This window comes from Balaenoptera physalus, assembly GCF_965194825.1.
Source record: "Balaenoptera physalus genome assembly, chromosome: 17".
Lineage (NCBI taxonomy): Eukaryota > Metazoa > Chordata > Mammalia > Artiodactyla > Balaenopteridae > Balaenoptera > Balaenoptera physalus.
Genome location: NC_138895.1, coordinates 81,002,160 through 81,024,211, shown reverse-complemented (window position 1 = coordinate 81,024,211; position 22,052 = coordinate 81,002,160). Strand labels below are relative to the sequence as shown.

Sequence of the window (22,052 nt, the reverse complement as noted above, 5' to 3'; positions counted from 1 at the left end):
ACATGTTTGGAGGGCCAGATGCAATGACTAGTGAGAAGCCAGAGTCATAGAAGAGGGCTCGACACGTGTCTTCCCATCCCCCACTGACGGGCACACTGGCACACATGTTGTCCATTTCCTCTGTGTCTCTGGGTGCCTGGGAACTGATTTTTGATCAGCGTGATATGCCCGACCTTCCATGCCCAGACCCCAGGCTGTCTGTCTAGCATCATCTCCTGCTTTTCTCGCCTGGATTCATTTACCTTAGCCGCACGCTACTGATTATATTTTCCTGCACTTTATTAATTTGTTCCTTCTCTGTCTTTGCTTGTGACGGTTTCGGTGCCTTCCCTCATCCCTGCTCTACTTGCCTAGTCTTTCAAGATTCAACTGCAGCACTACCTGTTCTAGGAAACCTTCCCTACCTACGCCTTTCCACGCACTCATAGCATGGAAAGTTTCCTCCTGAGGGGTTTCCTCTAGTATGATGCCTACCACATTGCACTACACTTTTGCATTTGTGTCCCCATTTCCTCTAACTTGAGAATATGTTCTCTAATATTTCCTCTAACTTGAGCATATGTTCTTCCAGGTGGGGGCAGGGTGTGTTAATGTTTGGAGCTCAAGTGTTTAGCACAACGACGGGTACACAGGCAGCACCAAGTATAGAGTAATTAGGATCATGAGAATAAATGGAATTGGACTGACCCCATTGATGAGCTGAAGACACCCAATGGGACTCCCAGTCATAATACTTCTAATATAAACACACAATTCTCTAAAGTCAAACGGATCAATAGCAGCAATATATGCATCCACCCAAATTACATCATAAATTACATCATAAGCATCAAAGCAACTTACAAGATGGTCATGAATTATTCAGATTCAATATGTCAACTTATCTAATTACTAATGAGTTACACTTTTTAAAGTTTTAAATAGGTCAAAATCTCTTAGTTATATAGGAATTGAACAAATTACTAAAGAAAATACCATCACTTAAGCACATCAGTGGAAGGATTCATACGGAGTTCTTACTGATAATAAGACTAATGGACCATGTGTTTGTTGTACTTTATGGAAGGCAAAGAACATTTCCCCTTTATCCTCATTCTTGCCCGGAGGACAATTAAGCCAGTGTCAGAAGTGCTGAAGCTGGGCAACAGCAAAAGCAGGACTTAACCCCTTGACCCCAGGTCTTTCCTGTAATTCCAAGTCCACTGAATTTTTATGGAACTCTGTTGCTTTTTCCCACAAAATGGAAGTAAAAAAAATACCTCACTGTCATTTTGGAGCAATTCGAATCAAAAAGTATCCTTTTAAAAACTGCTGTTTAAAACAGGCTTATAAACAGAGAGGAAAGAAAATAATAATTAGGAATCAGAAAGGAAAACAATAAACAACAAGGACTGTTGAGGTCTGATTTTCAGCTACACAATTTGTACTTGTCTTCTGGACTACAATAGAACAGCTGAGCACTCAGGGGCATTGGCTTAGTCCAGTGATTTTCAATTTTTATTTATTTTTTTAACTAAGGACTTCTTTTTCAGATGAATGCTGTGCAGAACCCATCATAAAGCTTCTGTGAACAGAAAAGCTCTGATGAAGTGGGTTCCTCACCCACCCTGCCCCTTTCTTACTGCTTAAGGTACCCCCAGGATTTCTCCAAATAGTGATTGAAATCCACTGGTCTGTTCTAACCCAACACTGGCCAACTCTCCTTGTTTGCTCCCTCTATTCCTGAGCACCCCAGGTAGTATGACACAGGGAAGTATTAACGTTAGTGACTTCATTGTCAACGAGATCAAATCTGCTGGGTGTGAAGGGGAACTGATACACAATACCTTCTTCCCCTTAACTGAGTGCTGAACCAATTGGAAAATAAGACAAAATAAGACAAACTAGAATTCAAACTAAGATGTGAGATCATTTGGTTTACATCTTTGATCAAGGGGGTTCCCGGACATTGAACTCTAGAATTGACTACTTACTTAATCAGATACAGCCGTGCTAGACAAATGTAGGGCTCCCTTGAAGACCACCTCATCTACCAGGCTTCCCCCAGGGCTGAAGGTGATGGAGATCAATGCCTCTGAAGGAGGACTTGCTACTAAGAGAGGCAGACTCCAGGGAAGAACCTAGTTCCTTATCCCAGACTCACCTTTTGCTCAGTAAGTGGGCAGAGAGGAGCTGGGAGTATGATGCTAGTGTATGTCCCTCCACGTTGCAAACACATCAAGAGTGGAGAAGCAACGTTCTCATCCAGTGTGTACCTTCCTAGAACTTCCCGCCATTGGCTCTAGCTCCACTCAGTGGGACATTATGTCATAAACTCCCCCATGATAGCCTTTTACAGAGTAGCTCTTCAGCTTCACTGTGACCCTTCATTCTTTCTAAATATCACATCAGTCAATGACATGGATGGATTGCCCACTATGTGGAAGTAGCTGGGAATAGAAGAAGAATAATATTCTGTTCCTGATTTCCAGGAGGGGAGGTCGGGGCTAAACAAACTTACAGAGGGAGAGGAACACAAACCCAAGTTTACTTCTTTTATGGCTGGAGCCATGTAGATCTCTCTGTGATCATTCAACAGTTGCTTGTACGATGCTTCAGTGCTGGAGCCATGTGAAGACGGCAGGCGGCAAGCACATGCCTGTGGAATGGAGCAGGTGCCTGGCTGGGAATGTGACCTAGACCTGGGACTGTCAGTCACCTTCCCCACCCCATGCCTACCCATCTGTCCAAGCCTGACAATGCTCACTCTATTTTTCTACTGCTGAAGGAACCTCTGTGGGGTGTCAGTAAGAGGGCGGCAGGAACAGCTTTGGACGAAGTCGTAGTAACATGAAATCATCCGTGATTTCTATATTTTAACGATTTGGGGTAACAAATACTTGTAGTTCAGTTCACAGTTAGTCACCACAATCCAGTGTGTCGGGACACAAAAATTGGGAACTGCTAACCAAGATAGCAACAGAGGGGGTGTTTGATTCCCTTTGTGATTTACAGAGCTGATTTCCTTTTAAAATCTAGGCTTTAACGTGGGTTAGAAGCTTAACTCTTCTACCTACTGGATGTGTGAACACAGGCCATTTGAACTTCCTGAAGCTCAATTCGAAGGTTAAGTTCAGTATTAAGACGAGGAATGTGTGGTTTCCGGTGTCAGACTGTGTCTGCATTGCTGATCTACCTCTCGCACGCCATGAGACCTGCAGACAAGTTGTTTATCACTCTGGGGTTCAGTTGCCCAGTCTATAAAATGGGGATAAATAATTGTGCTTATCTCATCAGGTTGGCAGAAGAATTAAATAATTAGTACATATAAAACACTTAAACAATGCCTGGTATTTAATAGAGTCAAATAATAAATGTTGGCTGTTTATTAATGCTGTTGTAGTTATATTATTATTTTCTTATTGGTTAAAGACAAAGATAATAATGAAAAACTCACTGAATTGCCAAGAAGAGGAATTCAGGGGCCAAAAAAATAGTACCAGGCACACAGCAGGCATACAATGAACAGTAGCTACTATGAATAGAATTCTAGATTTTGAGGTCTGATTGAGCTTGCATTCCTTTTTTAAAGAAACATCCAGAATAGTACAAACCAATTCCATTTGTGCATTCTCCCATAACTGTAACACAGAAGATGACTGATATTTCTATACAAAAATATGTTTTGCCTTTATGGGTGTGTCTGAATTAAAGGTTATCAGTGTTTACCACATGCTTAGTAAAAATCAGACTGTATACATATTTCATATAAAGTATAAATAAGTATATTTCTGTAGGACATAAATATCTATAGCATGATTATTGTGGCGGTCTAGCAAATCCAAATTCCAAAATTGCATGAAAGCTCCACAGTTCTTAAGTAGGGGGAAGTGAAGGTAATTTGGACCTTCAATCTGGGGCTACGTTCACCAAGCCCATTTTGTCGTGATGCTGCCAAGACCTCTAGAGGATGCTACAATTCATTCATTCATTCATTCATTCATTCACTGTTCATGTAGTCATTGCATTCTGTGTCTTAGGTGTGTCAGGTTCAAAGACAAATAGCATACTGTCTAACCTCAAAGTGTGCAGGGAGGGTTAGAAAGAGAAATTTACAGAAATAACTGTGGTCTAATGAGGTATGTGCAAGGGACCCAAGAGGAGGGAGCAGTTGGAGAAGGTTCACAAAGAACAGGACATTGACCTGATTCTTGGTGGTGACTTTTAGGCAGCAAGGGGACAGGCCCTTAAAAGAAGGAAAAACAGCTAGTGGACTCTGGAGTGAAACAAGAGGCAGCCGCTGAGCCAGGAGATGTGATCGGGGCTCAAGGCCTTGAATGCCATGCTAAGGAATAGGAACCTGATCTTGTAGACAGTGGGAACACACTGGTGCTGCAGATGAAAGGGAAGACCTGGGCAGTGAGACCCAGGAGAAGGATGTGTTAATAATAAAAGTGAGCAATAGAGAAGACTCAAATAAGGGCAGAGGCAAGAACATTTTAGAACTTTCAAGACTTCATAACTGGTTCTTGGGGTGAGAAAGAAGTCTGGAGACTAGAGGAGCTCCCTGGCTTTCTTGGATGTTGGACAAGGTGGGTCCATTAACGAAGACCAGAAGGAAGAGAAGGATCAGGTAAGGGGGGGCAGTAATAAGCTCCTTTCAAGATGTGTTTGTGACAACAGGCAAGCTATCCAATCAGCAGTTTGGAATAGAGCTCTAGAGCCCAGGGCAGTAATTAGATGTAGAGATGCAGACTCATTCGAGAGGCATGTATACGAAGGTCTGATTTGATGGCAGGATACCTCTGTTAGGTAATAAATGAATTAAAAAGCAAAACTTCTAACATTTAACAAGTACTTAATATAAACCAGGCACTATACTAAACACTTTAACTTTATTATTATCCCCACTTTTCATGTTAGGAAACTAACATTTCAGGTGCTGAGGACCAACTGAGTCACGCTGATAAGTCCACAAGCAAGGAATAGACCCTATTTGACTCCAGATTCTGTGTTCTAACCAAACTTTAACCCTGCACGGCTCCCAGAAGACTTCCATTGAGTTAAAATCCATGTGCAGGTTTCTATGTGGATGACCATTGAGGTTTGAGCTGCATAAATCCATAGACACATTTCCAGAGGCCATCAGTGGGTGGGTCCTAATTGAAAAAGATTAGTGCACCCTGACATTACACTGAGACATCACGTAAGTCTGTGTTTTACCTGAGTGTTGTTGTTTAATCCTTCACAGCAACCCTAACAGGTCAGATTATTATCATTCCCTTTTTACAGATGTTGTACAGATGATGCCGTGGGTGGGGGGGGGGCCTGGTCAGGAGCCTTCCGTTGTGAGTTTGCACACAGCCTGATGTTCTGCTTACCCTACATGAATCCTGTCGTATTATTTAGGGTTTCCTTTCCAGACTGTTGAAAAGGAGGGATGCTAAAGTGTTCTTTCTTTGTGCTGGGGAGATTGGGCAGGGCTTTTCAATCCACTTCATGCACTTCTAATGGGGGGGAGGGCATTGGCTCCTCCATCCTGGCTCTGTGGGCCTGGAGGGCCGGCTAATGGGATTTTCTGTAGCAAATCATTCACTTTCCTAAAGTCGTGCTGTTGAGTGTTTATGGGAAATGGCACTGGTTTTGTTTATGATAATCTCCAGCCAAATTTTTTTAGGATTTCTCTTTGGATTAACACTTTGACTTCTTATTATTTCAATAATCATATCAAATCAGCCTTATGAAGATTCTCCAACATTTTCTTTATGTCTCTCTCGAAAAATCCATATGCTATTGGTGTCTAGTCTTAAAAGTGAAACTTAGTAACATGCTTTGTAGATCCCTTGCCCTCTCCATGGGTCCTGGAGCACCGTCAAAAGGAGGCATTGGTGATAAGAAAATGCAGTTGTGAGCAGTTAGCAGGACCAGAAATTGGAGGGTTCAGGGGTGTTTGAGGTAAACAGGCTGTGGCCTCAGAGCTGCGAGATCTGATGCCTTTGTTAATCCTCTGCCTGCTTTCATTTCTGCTTAGTCACAGATAATGGAGTCACTGCAGGACTTGTATTAATGCCTATGTCAAAGTAAGCAGGCCTAGCTGAGCCCCTGTCCTCGGCCAGCCATGCTTTTCAAAGGCACACATGGCAGATGAGAAAGGCCTGCCTTCATTGAGCACCTGAACTTGAGAATCCTTTCCGCTGCAGGCAAAGCAGAGTGACTTGTACAACTCACTAGATTCTTTGAGCCCCAGTCTTCAATCTATGAAATGGGAATTGGAGTTGCTATCACTTCTTTGGTCTGAGAAGAAAGAACTTCAAGGCATAAGTGATAAAAATGAGTAACCAAGAAATATCCAGAGCATTTTTCAACGTGAGTGTGTCTCTGTGTGTTTTTAGGACATATATGTATGTAAGTGCACATATATACACATAGGTATGTATGCATATAGAAGCATTGTAGAAGGATGTACAAGAAAATGATTGGACTCTGGGGAATAGGAAACTTTATATTGTGTTTCCTTTGGTAATATTGAGATTTTTCCCATATCTGTATTCTATTTTGAAAACCAATATTAGAATATCTGCCTTATAAGGTGACTGTTAAGCATCCAGTGAGATACAGTATGATGGGAATATCTAGATGTTTCATGAATAGTGGATTCTTTCTTGCTCTATAGACCTGGGGAGTCCAACACACACACCCTGCTATGCACAAGCTTTGCTGGTCTTCCTACAACTGTACTGACTTCTGATCTTAATATAATAGGAAAGATGAGAAATGGGAATATACAAGTTACCCTGAGTGCCTGGCAACCACAGATGTCCTGACTGAATTTTCTGCTTATGAAATGGAAAAGTCTTTTTATGACAAAGCTTGTTGAATGTCTCTGTTACGTTCAAATCAGAAGGGACCTCATAACAGAAAGCCAGGTTTAATTTGAGGCACCGGGGAGTGAAGGGTGCTGCTGAGACTTTCTCCAGGGAGTTCTGTGGTGCCCAGTTTCCATCTTCAGGCCTGAATCACTCCTTCCTCATTCTACCAAGGGTGATGGTGGCCAACTGCATATGGCCGAGTCCCTCTCTGGAAATTGCCCTGTCTGGGAGAGCTGCCGACCAAGGTCACACCTCCTCCCCGAGGTAACCCATGCCCAGTGACAGTCAGTGCATGGGTACAAAGACCTGGCCCCTGTCTCAAGGCCAGACAGCTGCAGGTCCAGAGCTCCCCCTGGGATCGACTGAGGTCCCTGCGCCTGCATGACAGTGCAGCGTACCTCCTCCCTCTGCCCCACCCTACTCTCCCATGGCCGTTGCTCCCAAGAGCACACGCCATGACCTTCCTGCAGGCCAATCTCTGTCTTGCAGTCTTTCTCCCAGGGAACTAATCTAAGACCGTCTCAGAGGGAGGTGACGGCAGACCTGAGACTTCCATCCAGGTTTCCTAATTTGTACCACCTTGCATGCCAGGACCCAACTCTCATGATGTAGTGATGAGAGCAAATATAATTATACCCACCATTGTCTGCCTTCATGGCACCACTGGGAGTACAGATGAAGTTCAGGTGGCTCTTGACCCTTATCAGACCTGTCCTGCCCCCACTGGACCAACTCAACCCTCTTTAGATGGCAGCAAAGAAAAAAGGAAACAAAGGAAGCAAGAGGCTGCCACATCGACAACTATGCAATTCAGCCAACTCACAGAAACCAAGAGGATGCGATTCCACCAACACCCCACCTGGCGTTTCTCCCAGCAGGACAGGCTAGGAAGCATTGGACGGCTCATGAAGAGACATTGGCTTGCTCTCCTCTCACCCACATGAGCAGTAGATTCCTACATCCATGGAGTTCTCCAGCTTACTACTCAGTGCCTCCCTTATTCTGCCCAGACCCATCCTGGTGAGATTCCGTCTTCCGTTCTTAAAACAAATCCTTCCTGAAATTCACCCCAAGCCATCCTTCTCTAGTGCGGTTGCAAGAAAGTCAGAACTGTCCTGGTCCTCCTTTTTCATCTGGGCCTCCAAGTAAACTGCAGACTTAGGCATCTTTTCCTCATCAGACAAATGACGTGTGTAATTCTACTGCTCTAATGCGTCCTACAGCTGCCAACACAGTAGAATGTACAGAGCATTCTCACACCGCATGGGCACATCCACAGCCTCTTACACTTTCAACACTGAGAATTGCAACTCACAACTACTTCTTGTTTTACAGCAAAGCATTTTTCTCCTTCTCAGCACGGTGTACTATTCATCCATCAATACAGAGGTCTTTCTAAATGCCTTATCTCCCTGTGAAAAGGAGCCCACCTCAGTCTGTCCCATGGCTTCTTCTTACAGTGGCAAGAGAAGGAGGCTTGTAAGTGGGTGACATTCAGTTGCCCCAAACCTGTGAGGTCTGCGTCCTCATCATCACCATCATCTAATATTATTATTACTATTATTATTTTAATTTGAACACAGTAAGATAGAGGCTTGGCCAGTTTCAATGGTTTCCACATACAGAAGGATAGGGAAGAGATTCCACCTCTTTGGTTGGCATCTTGAACCGCTTCCCAGTTTTGCTCAGGACCTGGCCACGTGGGATAGCCCTCAGCTTGCGTTTCTGTTTTCCCTGCAGGGGAGCTTCTACGTGCCCTCTGAGAACTGCATGCAGCATGCTTACAAGTGGCACCGCGAGCTGTGCTTCCTGCTCTTACACGCCTACCGGGGACTCCGTGCCTACTTCCTGACCATCATGAGGGACATCCCCGAGCTGCCACGCATGGAGCTGGGTAAGGGGCCGGGCACAGGGGAAGACTCACCCCAGCAGCCGACCGAACTTCTTCCTCTTTTGGACTGGGGCTCGAGAAAAGTCAGTGCGCTTTTGTAAATGTCACAGTAGCAAGCACCGTTTCAGATTTTTTTTTTTTTTTTTTGTATTCGACATCATTCTAGCTGGAGAAAATCTTGGACTTGCCAATGCAGGGAGAAGGGACGCAAGCACCTCGAGTCACTTTCATTTACTCATTCATTCATCCACGAAGCATTTATTAAAGACCTACTACCCACCTGGTGCTATGGGTACATAATGTGGAGTTCCTTTCTAAGGGAAAATGCCTGTTTACAGCCTTTTTCTTAATTAGGCTGTAGTTACTGTATTGCCACTTACAAGAGTGTAAAACAATCCTACATATATATGTCGGTATTTCTACATATTTCATCTGGATGATATTAGCAAGCTCTCAGTAGTCACCATATTTGGTTTTGGTTTTCTGGGGCTGAATTACTTCTCGTCCATCGTCAGACATCATGATCATTGGGCCTCATCCCTCTTGATTGACAGATGGTGGAACTGAAGCTCAGAGAGGTGAAGTGACTGCTCAGGGTCACAATGTGTGGCACGACAAGACAGGAGCACAGAGATTCTTCAGGGATGCCGGGGGCAGAGTCTTTATATCAGGTCACACTCATTTACAGCAGGTGGTGGGTTGTGGTTTTGCTCAAAGTCTTCCAGTGAGGCCCTTTGCCCCTAGAACAGAAGCCAGATCCTTAGCCTGGTATTCAAGGGTAATAACAATCCTGCTGGGAAGGAACCTCAACTTCCCTCCCTGCACCCTGAGACCTTCCCTGCGGAGATAATCATGCGCTGGCAGTACTGATGGCCTTGTGCATTATCCGTTATTACACTGAACACACCACACAACAATCATTTATTTGCATGTTTCTCTTCCCCACTAGACTGGGGGTCTTTGAGGGCAGAAGCCCCCCAGATCCCTCACACACAGTGCTTGGTGCGCAGGATGAAGGAGTAAGGGTAACGTTGTTACGTTGACTTCTGGTGCCATCTTACCGTCTGGCTTTGCCAGCTCTAATGCCCCCTTTGAAGCACGTGATCTTGGAGTTGAAATTTTTCAGGTCAAATGCACTCAAAGGAGACCCACACCGTTCAGAGCCAGTTTAGCTCAGGGGGAGAATGAAGGCAGTGTCTTAGCAGTTGGCTTCTTGCTTCAACTTTTTTTTTTTAACCCAAAAGAACTGAATTTATTTGTTCATTCACTCACTCACCCTATTTTTATTGAATGTTTACTGTGTACCAGGCATTGTGCCAGACCCCAAGCGCACAGCCATGATCAGTGATAAAAGTGCACTATGCCTCGTGGGGCTCACAGAGCTGAGGACAGCTGCTGGGCGGGCAGCATGTGCTCATGCGTGAGGACCGCAAGGAACTGAAGGTTTGCTTGCACTCACCTTGGCAACGATGCTTTAATTAAAACCCACGCGTCGGCCACGTGCAAGGTCTGACCACAGCCTCATGGAACTAGGGGAAAGTTCAAACACAGGCAAAGCTGCGACCATGAAACCACAAGTGGCCAGAGTCCACCCAATTCGAGCTGTAAGACGGCGGGGTTGCGGGCTTCTCTGTGGCCAGTGTGGAAGACTGTGATGAGTTGGTGGCGCTGAGCAGTAGTCTTAGCTCTGCTACCCCCCTTCCTTGGACTTCCGAACATCCGCCTGTACGAAGGAGATGCAGATCCAGGTCCTAGATGTGTCACACAGACGTGTGTGTACGTGTGTGTGCCTGCATGTGCGTACGTACCCGCAAAAGCACAACAGAATGTGGAATCGCTTTGGACCACACAAGGTGAACATGGGGCTCTTCTGTTTCTCAGAAGTGCATCCATGGAACAATGTTGACCTTTATCTAGTGTGAAGCCACGTGGCTCCAAATCACCCTCTTTATAAACAGGACCCTTTAGACAGAATAGATAAGGAAGGTCCACAGAAGCTGTATTTTTTTCTGTGACTTCAGTGCCGACTTGAAATCTGTGCTCTGTGCATTCCATTGACAAATTCTGCAATTCAGTGTGTGTCCATTTAATTGTGTGGGTTTTTTTTTCTTTCCTAGAGTCACTTGCTGTTGAAGAAACACTCTCTCAGCTGTGCTCAGAGCTACAGGTAATTAGGAAACTGACTCCTTAGTTCTGAATGGCAGTAGTTACGTGGGACAAACGTAGTTGCTTGCTTGGTGTAGAAATCAGAGATGAAAAGACACGACTGGTTACCTCATGTTGGATCTTAAACTGAAGAAATACTGTTCCATCCACTGCCCTAAATCATTGTGTCTCTTAGACACCTGTTGTGTGCCTGGCCATGTGCTAGATATTTTAAAAAACACCAAACAGGTTAACAGGTCTTGGTTTCCCTGACATTCACACTTTTTATTTGTCTATCACCCATGCATCTAACAAACGTTTATTGACTACGGGCTGCGTGCTTCTCACGGAGGGTGACAGAAGCAGTGCACCTGTGCTCGGGTGGCTCACACATGGCAGGAGGCCAGCTTCCATGAAGATGACGATTTTGAAAACAGTGCTTTGCATTTGCCAAAAGTTCATCAATCACGTATTAAGAGTATGTGCTTAATGAGTACTTGGCCAGTGCATGCTGTTCCGTTACTTACAATCTCTGGAACGCTTTCACATCCCATCGCGTTGGATGGTCTGGGCAAGCACTGCTATCCTCATGTAACGAGAGCCAGATGAGATGGAAAGGAGTGTGTAGCTCAGGGTCGGTGACACAGCTAATCGATGCTCAGAGCAGGACTCCTGAGACTGTCTCCTTGCAATCTGACGTTTCTGTCTTTTAAACCACTGTTTCTCCTCCCTGGCCTCTCAGTAGAAACACATTTGGACTTTAGACGCACCCTGGCCTGGGTCCCATCTAAACTGGTTGAAACAGAGTAGATGGGAGTAGAGCTCAGGGATTTGCATTTTCATTAAAAGTTCCCCAGATGAATCAAAACCACAATGAGATAGCATCTCACACCTGTTAGAATAGCTCTCATCAAAAAGACAAGGGGTAAGTGCTGGAGAGGGTGTGGAGAAAAGGGAACCCTCGTGCACTGTTGGTGGGAATGAAAATCCGTGCAGCCACTGTGGAGAACAGTATGGAGGCTCCTCAAAAAATTAAAAATAGAACTACCATACGCTCTAGCAATCCCAGTTCTAGGTATTTCTTTGAAGGAAATGAAATCACTATCTTGAAGAGGTATCTGCACCCCCATGTCCATTGTAGCATTATATACAATAGCCAAGACATGGAAAAGACCTGAGTGTCCACCCACATGCGTAAAGAAAATGCAGTGTGTCTGTACGCAGTGGAATAGTATACAGCCATCAAAAAGAAGGGAATCTTGCCATTTGTGACAACATGGATGAACCTTGAGGGCATGATGCTAAGTGAAATAAGTCATTCAGAGAAAGACAAATACTGTATTATCTCACTTATATGTGGAGTCTAAAAAAAAAAAGCTCATAGAAACAGACCATATTGGTGGTTGCCAGGGGGGATGGGGGGAGGAGGTGAGGGAAATGGGTGAAGGTGGTCAAAAGGTATAAGCCTCCAGTTATAAGTAAGTTCTGGGGATACAGCATGGTGATTAGTAACAATACTGTAGTGATTGATAGTTAACAATACTGTATTATATATTTTAAATTTACCAGGAGAGTAGATCCTAAAAGTTCTCATCACAGGAAAAAGAAAATTGTAACTATGTGAGGTGATAGGTGTATTAAGTAACCTTATTGTGGCCGTCGTGTCGCAGTATGTACGTGTATCATTATGCTGTACCCCTGAAACGTACAAATGCACCAGGGGTTCCCCCGCCGCAGCCTGCGAGTGCAGGGGGAGACGTGGATATGTCCCCACGCGTTTTGCCACAAGTGGACACAGAGGAGCATCGCGGTCCCTGAACCACTAAGGGGTGGGCGTGGGGCAGAAGCCAAGGCCATCCGCGAGCCACTGCAACATTGATGCATCTGGTCCCTGCAGTGGTTCAGGCCACAGCTCAGGCTGCCAATGAGTTCTTAGATATATTTCATGAAAACCCAGCGGGTTGCCTGCCTCCTTTGGTACCGGGCCCCCAAACTGCAGGAAAAAGGCCCCTGGTTTTGAGTGACAGTGTTGCCTTATTTGGTACAGAGCAACCAAATTAGCTGACTGCTGCAGGGATGCAGCTGGGTGACACGGAGGGAAAGGGGGAGTAGGGGAGGAGCACAGCCCGGTCTGTGGTTTGCTAAAGGGCTGGCCTGGTGCTGGGAGTGAGAGAAACAAAGCTTCCTCCCTGCCCGCGCCCCCCACCCCCGCAAAAGACACATTCACAGCCCACAGAACGTTTCGAGGCAGGACATCGCCACCTAGTGGTCAACCAAGCGCATGGTCACAAAAGCATCCATCTCAAGGATGGATTGGGCAGTGGAAACTGTTTCAGGTGATTTAAGACAATTTGAAAACATAGAGCTCTACAGTCATGGAGTAGTTCATCTGCACCTTTTCTCTGTGTGAATCTTGTACACATTTCTTAAGCACCTACGATGCGCCAGCTACTCTACTATTTGTTGGGAATACGACAAAGACAGAGATGGCAGAGAGCTCCCCAGGACTAACAGCCTAGGGTGAAGTCGATTAGTTCACGCATGAGGCGGGAGCTGTCAGTAGCATCAGTGCTGGACCAGGAAGCATAAGACGAGGGGCCTATGTGAGCACCGGAGGCTCTAGGTGACGTTAGGAGCAAGGCGGGGAGGGAACAACCACGCAAAGCCAGGGCGAGACTCGACCTGACGGAAGCACCATGGGCGCTCGGGGCCCAGCACGGCTGCAGAGGGAGCCTTTGAAGCCAGTTGTGGGGGTCTGGGCTGGAAAGGTGATTGGAGCCCACGATCAGGATTTCCGCTGTGCAGCCTGATTAGAAAAGTGGTGGCTTGTGCTCTCCGTAACGGGTGGAAAGGTTCTAATGAAACTCAGCCTCGTGCTTTGGTACAGCAAACAGGTTCAAATCATGCTGAGTGTCTACCAGACAGCAATGGAAAAATCCTGGTGTCTGGGTCCTGCCCTCAGAGACGGGCCCAAACGCTTTATGGTCTCCCAGTGATTCAGTGTGCAGCCCATGGTGAGAGAACGCGGCCAGCTCAGGGCGTATAAAGCAGGCTTTTCTCCACCTGACACCTGCTTACCTTGAAGATGCAATGCAGGCATCACCTCCTCCGGGAAGCCTTCCATGACCCTTTCACAGCACTCGGGACCTATCTCTTTCCTAGTACTTTGTAGGTCTAACTATTGAAATAAATAGCTGTAACTGGACCATGTGCCCCTTCCAGGACTGGACATATTTATCTTTGGCTTCCCAGAGCTCGGCATACTCCAAGCTCAGACTTCAGTAAGCAGAGCAAGGGGCGGAGGTGGTGAGTAAATGAGCAAAGGAGCGTGGCTAGACCCAGATGAAAAGCACGGCAGGGGTGGCTGTATATTTTTCAGGAGCTTCACCTGAAATGGCACTGGGTCCAGACTGCCTCCTTGTCAGCGTGAAGGGCTTCTCGTTTTCTTGCCAGAGAGACCCTTCCACACCCATCGTCTGTAACTGAACAAGCCCAGGCCTCTGTGAGAGCAGGAAAGTCCTCTTGTGGCTTAATTAGAAGCTTCCTTAATCTTACCTGGAACCATTGCTATAATCAGCTCGGGGAAGAAAATAATGCTCCCAAAGACACATTTAATGAATGGCTTTTCCTTTCCTCTCTGGGGGCTGAGCTCAGAATTCATGCTGTGTTTGCCAGTATTGCTGGAGTGGATGCTGGGGAGAGCCGTGGGTGTCAGGGCGAGAAGGCTAGTAAAGGAAGTCCAGTTCCTAAGGCACGGGTGCCTCTCACTGATGCAAAGTCACCAGCTGACTCAATAAAGAGTTACCGAGTTTCCATCATCCATCAGCCACGGTGTAGGTACCGAGAATATTGAGAAGGCTAAAGCTCGGGGTGCAGGCAAAGGAGGGCACCAAAGCAACATATGGCGAGTGGTGCCATGAGAGTAGTCTGTGCAAGGTCAAGTAGACAGCAAGGAGAGGGAGGCTAGGCTTACACGTGGAACACAGTAGAAGTTTTGAGAGAATCATCAGGAACAAGGGGGACTGCACTGGCTTCTGAAACGGTTACCTGGTGGAGAACAGACAAGTCCAGAGTGGTGAACAGAGGGAGAAAGGAGATTGCAAGAGAGAGTAGGCATTCCAAGGAGAACATGCAGCCCGATCAAGGCCCTGGTGCTTGGAAAGAGCTGTATGTTCAGGTTGGTGAGGCTGGAGCCATGGGCAGCACTGGGCCAGAGGGAAGGTAGCCAGAGGGAAGGCCGGGAACGTTGTCAGGGGCAGAAAGGTGTCCGATGCTGATGCAGGAGCTTGGCATCCATTAGTGAGGGTAACGTGTTGGAGAATTTAAAGATAAGCCACTAATAGACCATCTAACAGCCTTACTCTCCAGCCTAGAGGTTTTCCAGTGGCCAATCACATCCCCTACTCTCCCCAACCCAATCCTTCCTTTTCTGCCTCTTAACACTTTGGGCCATGGATTATGGGACTGAACCAAGAGTGCACGTTCCCTGTTTGGTCCCTGTCTCCCAACAGAGCCAGTGGTGGAAACAATGCTTCCATCAGAAGACAGGGTCATTCTCTCATTTTGGAGTTTTGTAGCTTGTGTTGTCACCAAAGACTGATCTTTCCTCTTGGAAGAAGCAGCTTAGAGACACTACAGGTGAATGATGCCTTGTACCCGGAAGCTAGTCATTAATTACAAAGCTGCAATACCCAACAATTAAAGAGCCCTACAGAGTGTCAAATTCCTTCTTCTCTGTTTTTCTTACTCTCAGATGCTTCGCTCCACCCAGGATGCCTTATACTAGCATCAGCCTTTAGTCCAAGAAGAGTGAAGGGAACTTTCAATGTTTCAAGTGAGGCTTTGAACTTAGTCTCCTCATACATTGTTACACCCAATAAAGGGTTATTTGCTTTGCACACTCATTTTGCAGATGAAGAAACTGAGGCACGTGGCAAAGAAGGAGCTCAGAGATGGGTTTGAAGCAGCAATGGTTATGTGTCCTGCTGCGTCTTCCAAGACAGACACATGCCCACCACTCTTTTCTTTTTTTCAGTGTTCTTAAGTTGACTTTTTAAGCATATTAAGGATAGGGATGGTATAAACCTATTTTTATTGAAATACAGTTGATTTACATACAATATATTAGTTTCAGGTATACAACATAGTATTTGATATTTATACAGGTTATACTAAATTTAAAGTTATAACATATTGGCTATACTCCTCATGGTTAACCCACCTTCCTATCTCCTCTGGTGAATGAGGCTCTCTGCAGGCAGAGACACTCTTTTTGTCAAAATACCTTTACTGAACTTCACTTTATTTATTTATTTGTCACGCCTCGCGGCACGCAGGATCTTAGTTCCCCGACCAGGGATCGAACCCGGGCCCCCTGCATTGGGAGTGCGGAGTCTTAACCACTGGACCACCAAGGAAGTCCCAAGAGATGCTCTCTAATTCATCTTTGTGCCCCCATGTATTCTAAACATGTGCCTGGGATATGGGAGATGCACATTAAATTCTTGGTGGGTAAGTGATGAAGCGTAGAAGTCAGTGTTAGGCTTGGACCACTGGTTCTCTGGTTGTCCTCAGGGATGTGATCTCTCTTCTCACCTCTCCACAATGAAAGTTAACCCCAGGCAGACGGCTCTCGTAGTTCTAAACTGAAGCTAGCCAAAAGTTCCCCCAAGGGCTCCGGACCTCTGTAGGCTGGGTCCTTCAAACTTTCATTAAGACAATCTGGGATCCTCCTTAAGAAATTTGGAGTGATGGGAAGATGGTGGCGGGTCTATTGAGCACGGCCATGTGGAAATCACCTAACAAGTTAGATGCCGTGAGGTTATAAAGACTTTATTGTTTCTCGGGAGATGTTTTACGACGCCTACTCTGTAAAGGCAGCGTCGTGCCATGGCTTTGTGGTGAGATGGTCTTACAGTTGAATCTCAGCATTGTGTGACCTTGGGTGTGCTATTTAATCCTCTCTCATTTTATTTTTGTATAAAATGATGGCTACAATAACTCTACCAAAGGTTCATTGTGGGGATTAAATAGGAAAGGGCATATAAAAACACCTAGTGTTCTACCTGCCAACTAGTAGATATTCATAAGTGGAAGCTATCATGATTGTCGAGTACTGAGTTCAGAACGTAATAGGATACAGAGGAGAGTCCAGAGAAAGGAGAGGGATTCGTTAAAAGCAGAGAAGCCAGTAAAGACTTCAGGAGGAAGACGGCAGTAGCTTCGTGGAGCGGAGGTCCTTTACTGCCACGCTTTTGCCTCCCCAGATGTTGAATAATCCAGAGAAGATAGCTGAGCAGATAAGTAAGGATCTTGCCCAGCTGGCCTCCCACCTGATGGCTCTGTGGACCCAGTTCCTGGACACGGTGACATTACACTCCCAAGTGACCGCTTATCTCACCCAGGAGCATCACACCTTGCGGGTAAGGGGTTAAATGGTATAAATTCTGTAATCATGCACCAGTGATCTCTCAAGCAAGCTTTACAGCAGTTGGCTCATTGGGCAGAGAATAAAAGTCGGGATTGACTTCTGTAGACCCAAGTGCTAGCCCTGCTCCTCCATGAACTTGCAGTGAAACTTTATGAACTTCCTTCGGCTTTCAAATCTTTGCTCTACTATTCAAAAAATACCTGCCTTGGCTACCAAGTGATAGCAAGCCAATCTCAGGGATATGACGAAGTGCTTTGATTGTGTTTCAAAGAAGTGTCTTCACATCTACTCCATTGTTCCTATCTCATTTTTTTGCCACTAGCTTGAGTGCACAGCGGTGGGTACTAATGCATAATAAAAGATGTTGGTCTTCTCATTTCCAGCAAGAGGACCAAATAGCTAAGTCTACAAAGTGCTTAGCGGACACACTTGCATGACTGGCTTTGCACATTCTATTTCATCTGTGTTTATTTATGGCCTCTGTTTTCAAGGGTCTCATATTCTAGTAGAAGAAATAAGACCTAAATGTAAAAACGACAGAATGCAAGCCAAAAGCAGATTCATAAACATGCATTCAACTGTGTCCATAAATCAGGTTTGTGCTAAGAACCAGAAATAGAGAGGGCAGCTGGGGGTGGGTAGAAATACTAGTGTTTCAGAACCTCTGGGTTGTGGGCTAAGCTCTCCCTGATATTAATATATGTTACTTCCCTCGTTGAGCCTTAATTTCTTTTTAAAAAGTCAAGGCTAGGGACTTCCCTGGTGGTCCAGTGGTTAAGATTCTGCGCTTCCACTGTAGGCGGCACGGGTTCGATCCCTGGTTGGGAACTAAGATCCCTCATGCTGCATGGTGCGGCCAAAAATAAATAAATAAATAGTTAAAAAAAAAAAAAAAAAGTGAAGGCCAAACCCACCCAATGAGTTACATTGTTTATACTATTTTATTCCTCAGGTCCGAAGGTTTTCCGAGGCCTTCTTTTATATGGAGCACCAAAAACTTGCAGTGCTGACCTTTCAGGAAAATCTGTAAGTAACCAGTTGCATGCCCACATCGTGAACCCTAAGCGCCAAGGACATTCTTGTTCAAAGTTATTTCTTCCCTTCACCTCCAATCGTGAAGGAGAGAAGTCTGCCCACCTCTGCACATTCAGGTGCATTTTCTCTGAAGGCAAAAGAGTCAGACAAATTGCAGAGGCAGGAGCTGGCAGGTGGCAGAGAAGATCAATAGCCGAAGTTTTTTGTTGTTGTTGAGTATCCTTATGGCTCTGTAGCCAGAATCAAGGCTTCCCTGAAGGTCCCTGAAGACATCTGTGCTGAGTCCTCTTTGCAAAATGAATTAGAAGCAGGTGGTGTGGGCACAAGCTATGTCAGAAAAAAAAAAAAATTCACCTGAGACTTTGCAGCAGCTATGAAATGCATTTAGCATAAGAATTAAGGCTGAACTACCTAATTAGGAGGACAGCTGAATATCTAAGTTTGACTTCCTCTGGAAAAATTTTAAAAACATTCAGAAAAGTCGAAGGGTTGACAAAAGGTGAGATCATTGTCTCTCATTGTAGATTTCCCTTGTGGGCACCATCAGTGCTTCCTCCAAGATGTCTGGCCTTGGCTACACAAGTCCAAGCATTCCTTTTGGTTTCTGAATAGTACGTTTGCCTCCAAAATAAATGTGGATGGAATAATGTTTGAGATGCTATAGTAAATCCAGCAGGAGAAACACTTGAAATCCATCCATCACTTAGGACAGGCCCGAAGATCTTTTCACCCTCATCTTTATAACCTTATTTTCTCCCCACACTTAATTCTATTTGGAAAGTTACAGCAATGTTTAAGTTTGCCTCATGGATTCTGAAATTGAGAGGGGCACCAAGGAAAACATATCTCATGTTAAAATGGCTTTTCTAGAAGTATCTAGAGTCACTCACTCATGCATTCATTCATTCAGTCCAGCCCCCTGCTAGAACCAACTGTATTTTGTAAAATGAAAATTGGGAGAGTTAATTTGGCAAATATAAGCATCACTTTGAGGACCACGGAGCAAAGCACTGCAATTCAAGACTACTGCAGGAAACCTAATTCCAAATCACCACAACAATAGGTAGACCTCAGACTGCCAGGCCCTGGCTGCATTCCCAAGGAGTGTGAACACACAAAGAGGTGACAGACGCATAGGCAACTAGTGTCCTGGAAGAGTTTTGTTGGAATGACAACCACTTGTACAAAGTACGGATGATATGGTATTTGGGAGACCTGGGTTCAAAATCCTCCTCCTCTACTCGCAGCAGATCCTTGAGAGAGTTAATTTTCTGTTTGTTTGTTTTTTCCCTGAAGCTCACCTAGTCTTTGTTTCCTTAAAATGGGTGGGATAATGGTTGTGAGGATCACATGAGAGCATCACGCGCAGGACCCGACCTGGGGCAGCTGCAGACTCTGCTCGGAAAGAGTTAGGTGATGCCTGATGACTTACACAAATGTTTGCTGTTCACATAGACACTGGGGATGCAGCAGGGAACAGAATAAAGATGTTCTCCCCATGGGTCACTCATTCTAGTGGAGAGACAGGCAAGAAGTACATGATATCACTTCAGAGAGTGATCAGTAAAGAAAAACACATCAAGGTGAGGACATAGAAAATTATGAGAAGAGGTGTGGCCAGTGTCCTCATAAATGTTTCACAACTAGCTCTCGGGAAAGCAAAAACAAACAAAAAAACTCCAGTCTGTAGTGTTTGCCAATTTCCATGTGTAGATGCTCCCACCATGGTCAATTTCAAGCTAGGGATATGTTGTCACTGAATGTGGATTCAGGAAGAGATGTATACAGCTGGCTCTTGCAAGCCAATATGAACTGGCTCCAACACAACACTGGGTGTGGGAGAAGGAATGTTTTAGCCAAAGAGATAAAAGGAAGTCTTTCTGAGGATGTGGCATTTGGGCAGAGACTGGGGTTTTAGCAAGCCATACCCTGATAAGGGAGAAGACTCTTTAGTCAGAGGGAATAGTTGGTGCAAAGGTCCTTGTATGGGAACACAAAGTGTTTGGAAGCATCAAGAAGCAAGTGTAGCTAGATTGGAGTGAGCAAGTAGGAGACAGGGAGGTAGGACCAGGGAGGACCAGCATGAAGAATTCAGACTTTGTGGTATGGTAATTATAACGAACGCCTTAAAAACCTGTCATGTGACTATGGTGGTGAGACCTTGGATTTCAAATCTCATATACCTGTTTCGAAATCTTGATCCTGTAACTTATACTGCTTGTGACATCAAACTAGTTACTGCTTAGCTTGTGCTTAGATGTAAAAGGGAGATTCCTTTATTCAACAAGTATCTATCTAGTGTTGATTGTGTGCCAGATACTATTTGGGGTATCGGATACCCAGCAGTGAACAAAACAGACATACTCCCTATGTCATGGAGCTCATATTTTAGTAATGGAAAGCATATGCATAAATAAATATACACAAATAAATATATACATAAATATAAATATATGAATATATACATAAATAAATATGATATGGCAAACATAATAAGTGCTATGGAGAAATATATCAGCGTGACAGGCACAAAGCGTGCTATTTCGTAGAGCTGTCAGAGACAGACTTCCTAAGGAGACACCTGAATGGAGCTCTAAAGCAGGGGGAGGGATTGAGCCCTGCAGATACCTAGGAGATTATAACATTTGCCCCATAGTGCAACTTCAGAGATTAGAGAAATGTGTTACCATTCAGTTAATAGTAGATATTAACCTACAGTAGAAAGCATACACTAGAATAGCAATGATGCTATTTAGAAAGAGGTAAACGTTTCATTAGGTCATTAAAATAAGAACTATAGAATCAAGAGGGAAATTTTATTTCAGACAGAAAATTACTGGAGGACGGGTCCTAAGGGCTGTGAACAGAACTAAACCGTAGATGGAGAGAGTGAAGAGATGCTTTGCAGTGCTGGCGACTGTGCATGGACACGGGTGTACTCATCTGGTGGTCAGACTGGAGGGGAGGGTGCAGCCGCAGGGAGCTCATGCTGTTTGCATAGGGGACAGGACCATCCCCCCACATCAGGATGGACAAGAGAAACTTCGCTGTCAAGACCCTTCTTGTTCAAGCACACACTGGAGCGTGTTTCTCAAATGATAGGTCACGGTTAGTGAGTGAACGGTGAGATCATCTTAGTGGATTTACAACGGCCTTTTTTAAATGACATAGGATAGGATAGGATAGGGTAAAGTAAGATAGGTAGTAGTAGTAAGAAGTGTTTCTGAAACTTCCGTTTCAGCGTGTGTGTTTCTGGGGGTGTGCGTGATTGTACTTCGTGGCCGTGTAGAATGAAGACCATTTCTTGCCATGGGTTGCACTGATTAAAAAGTGTTTGAAAATGATTTAGAACTGGTTAGTAGCAAGGGTGTGTTTTATTGTTCCTCTTTCTGTTTTTACCAATGCCAGCCAGTGCCTTTCACACAGTAGGGAAGTGTTCAAAGAAAGTTTATTGAATGAATGAATGTGAAAATGTTGATGAGTATGAAGACCTATACTGATGACTTAATTTCTGTAAAATGATCATTGAGATGCCACTCTTTTATGATTTCCGTAGTAATAATTGTAACACCGTCTCCTTTTCAAAAATCATTTATTCTACAAGTTGCTATGTATATAGAGTTGAGCACAACAGTCACTTCACCTGCCTTCCTGCTGCTAATAAGTCTATTGAGAAGCTTCTGGTAAGAAGCTGTGCTAAATA

General features: G+C 44.9%; 1 protein-coding gene across 1 annotated transcript; it reads left to right on the top strand.

The window, feature by feature from the left end:
* The first annotated feature begins 545 nt into the window (after positions 1 to 545).
* On the top strand, positions 546 to 22,051 carry LOC309646974 (protein FAM135B-like). The gene is made up of 4 exons (XM_082433876.1): positions 546 to 8,742; positions 10,857 to 10,906; positions 17,151 to 17,306; positions 18,267 to 22,051. The coding sequence occupies exons 1-4, from the start codon at positions 8,457 to 8,459 to the stop codon at positions 18,342 to 18,344; spliced, it is 570 nt and encodes a 189-aa protein (XP_082290002.1). The 5' UTR covers positions 546 to 8,456; the 3' UTR covers positions 18,345 to 22,051.
* Position 22,052: the final 1 nt, after the last annotated feature.

Coding starts and splice junctions, on each gene's coding strand:
- LOC309646974 (XM_082433876.1), top strand. CDS start 8,457: ATGGTTTCCACATACAGAAGGATAGGGAAGAGATTCCACCTCTTTGGT. Junction 8,743..10,856: donor GCTGCCACGCATGGAGCTGG/GTAAGGGGCCGG, acceptor TTTCTTTCCTAG/AGTCACTTGCTGTTGAAGAA. Junction 17,307..18,266: donor AGGAGCATCACACCTTGCGG/GTAAGGGGTTAA, acceptor TTTATTCCTCAG/GTCCGAAGGTTTTCCGAGGC.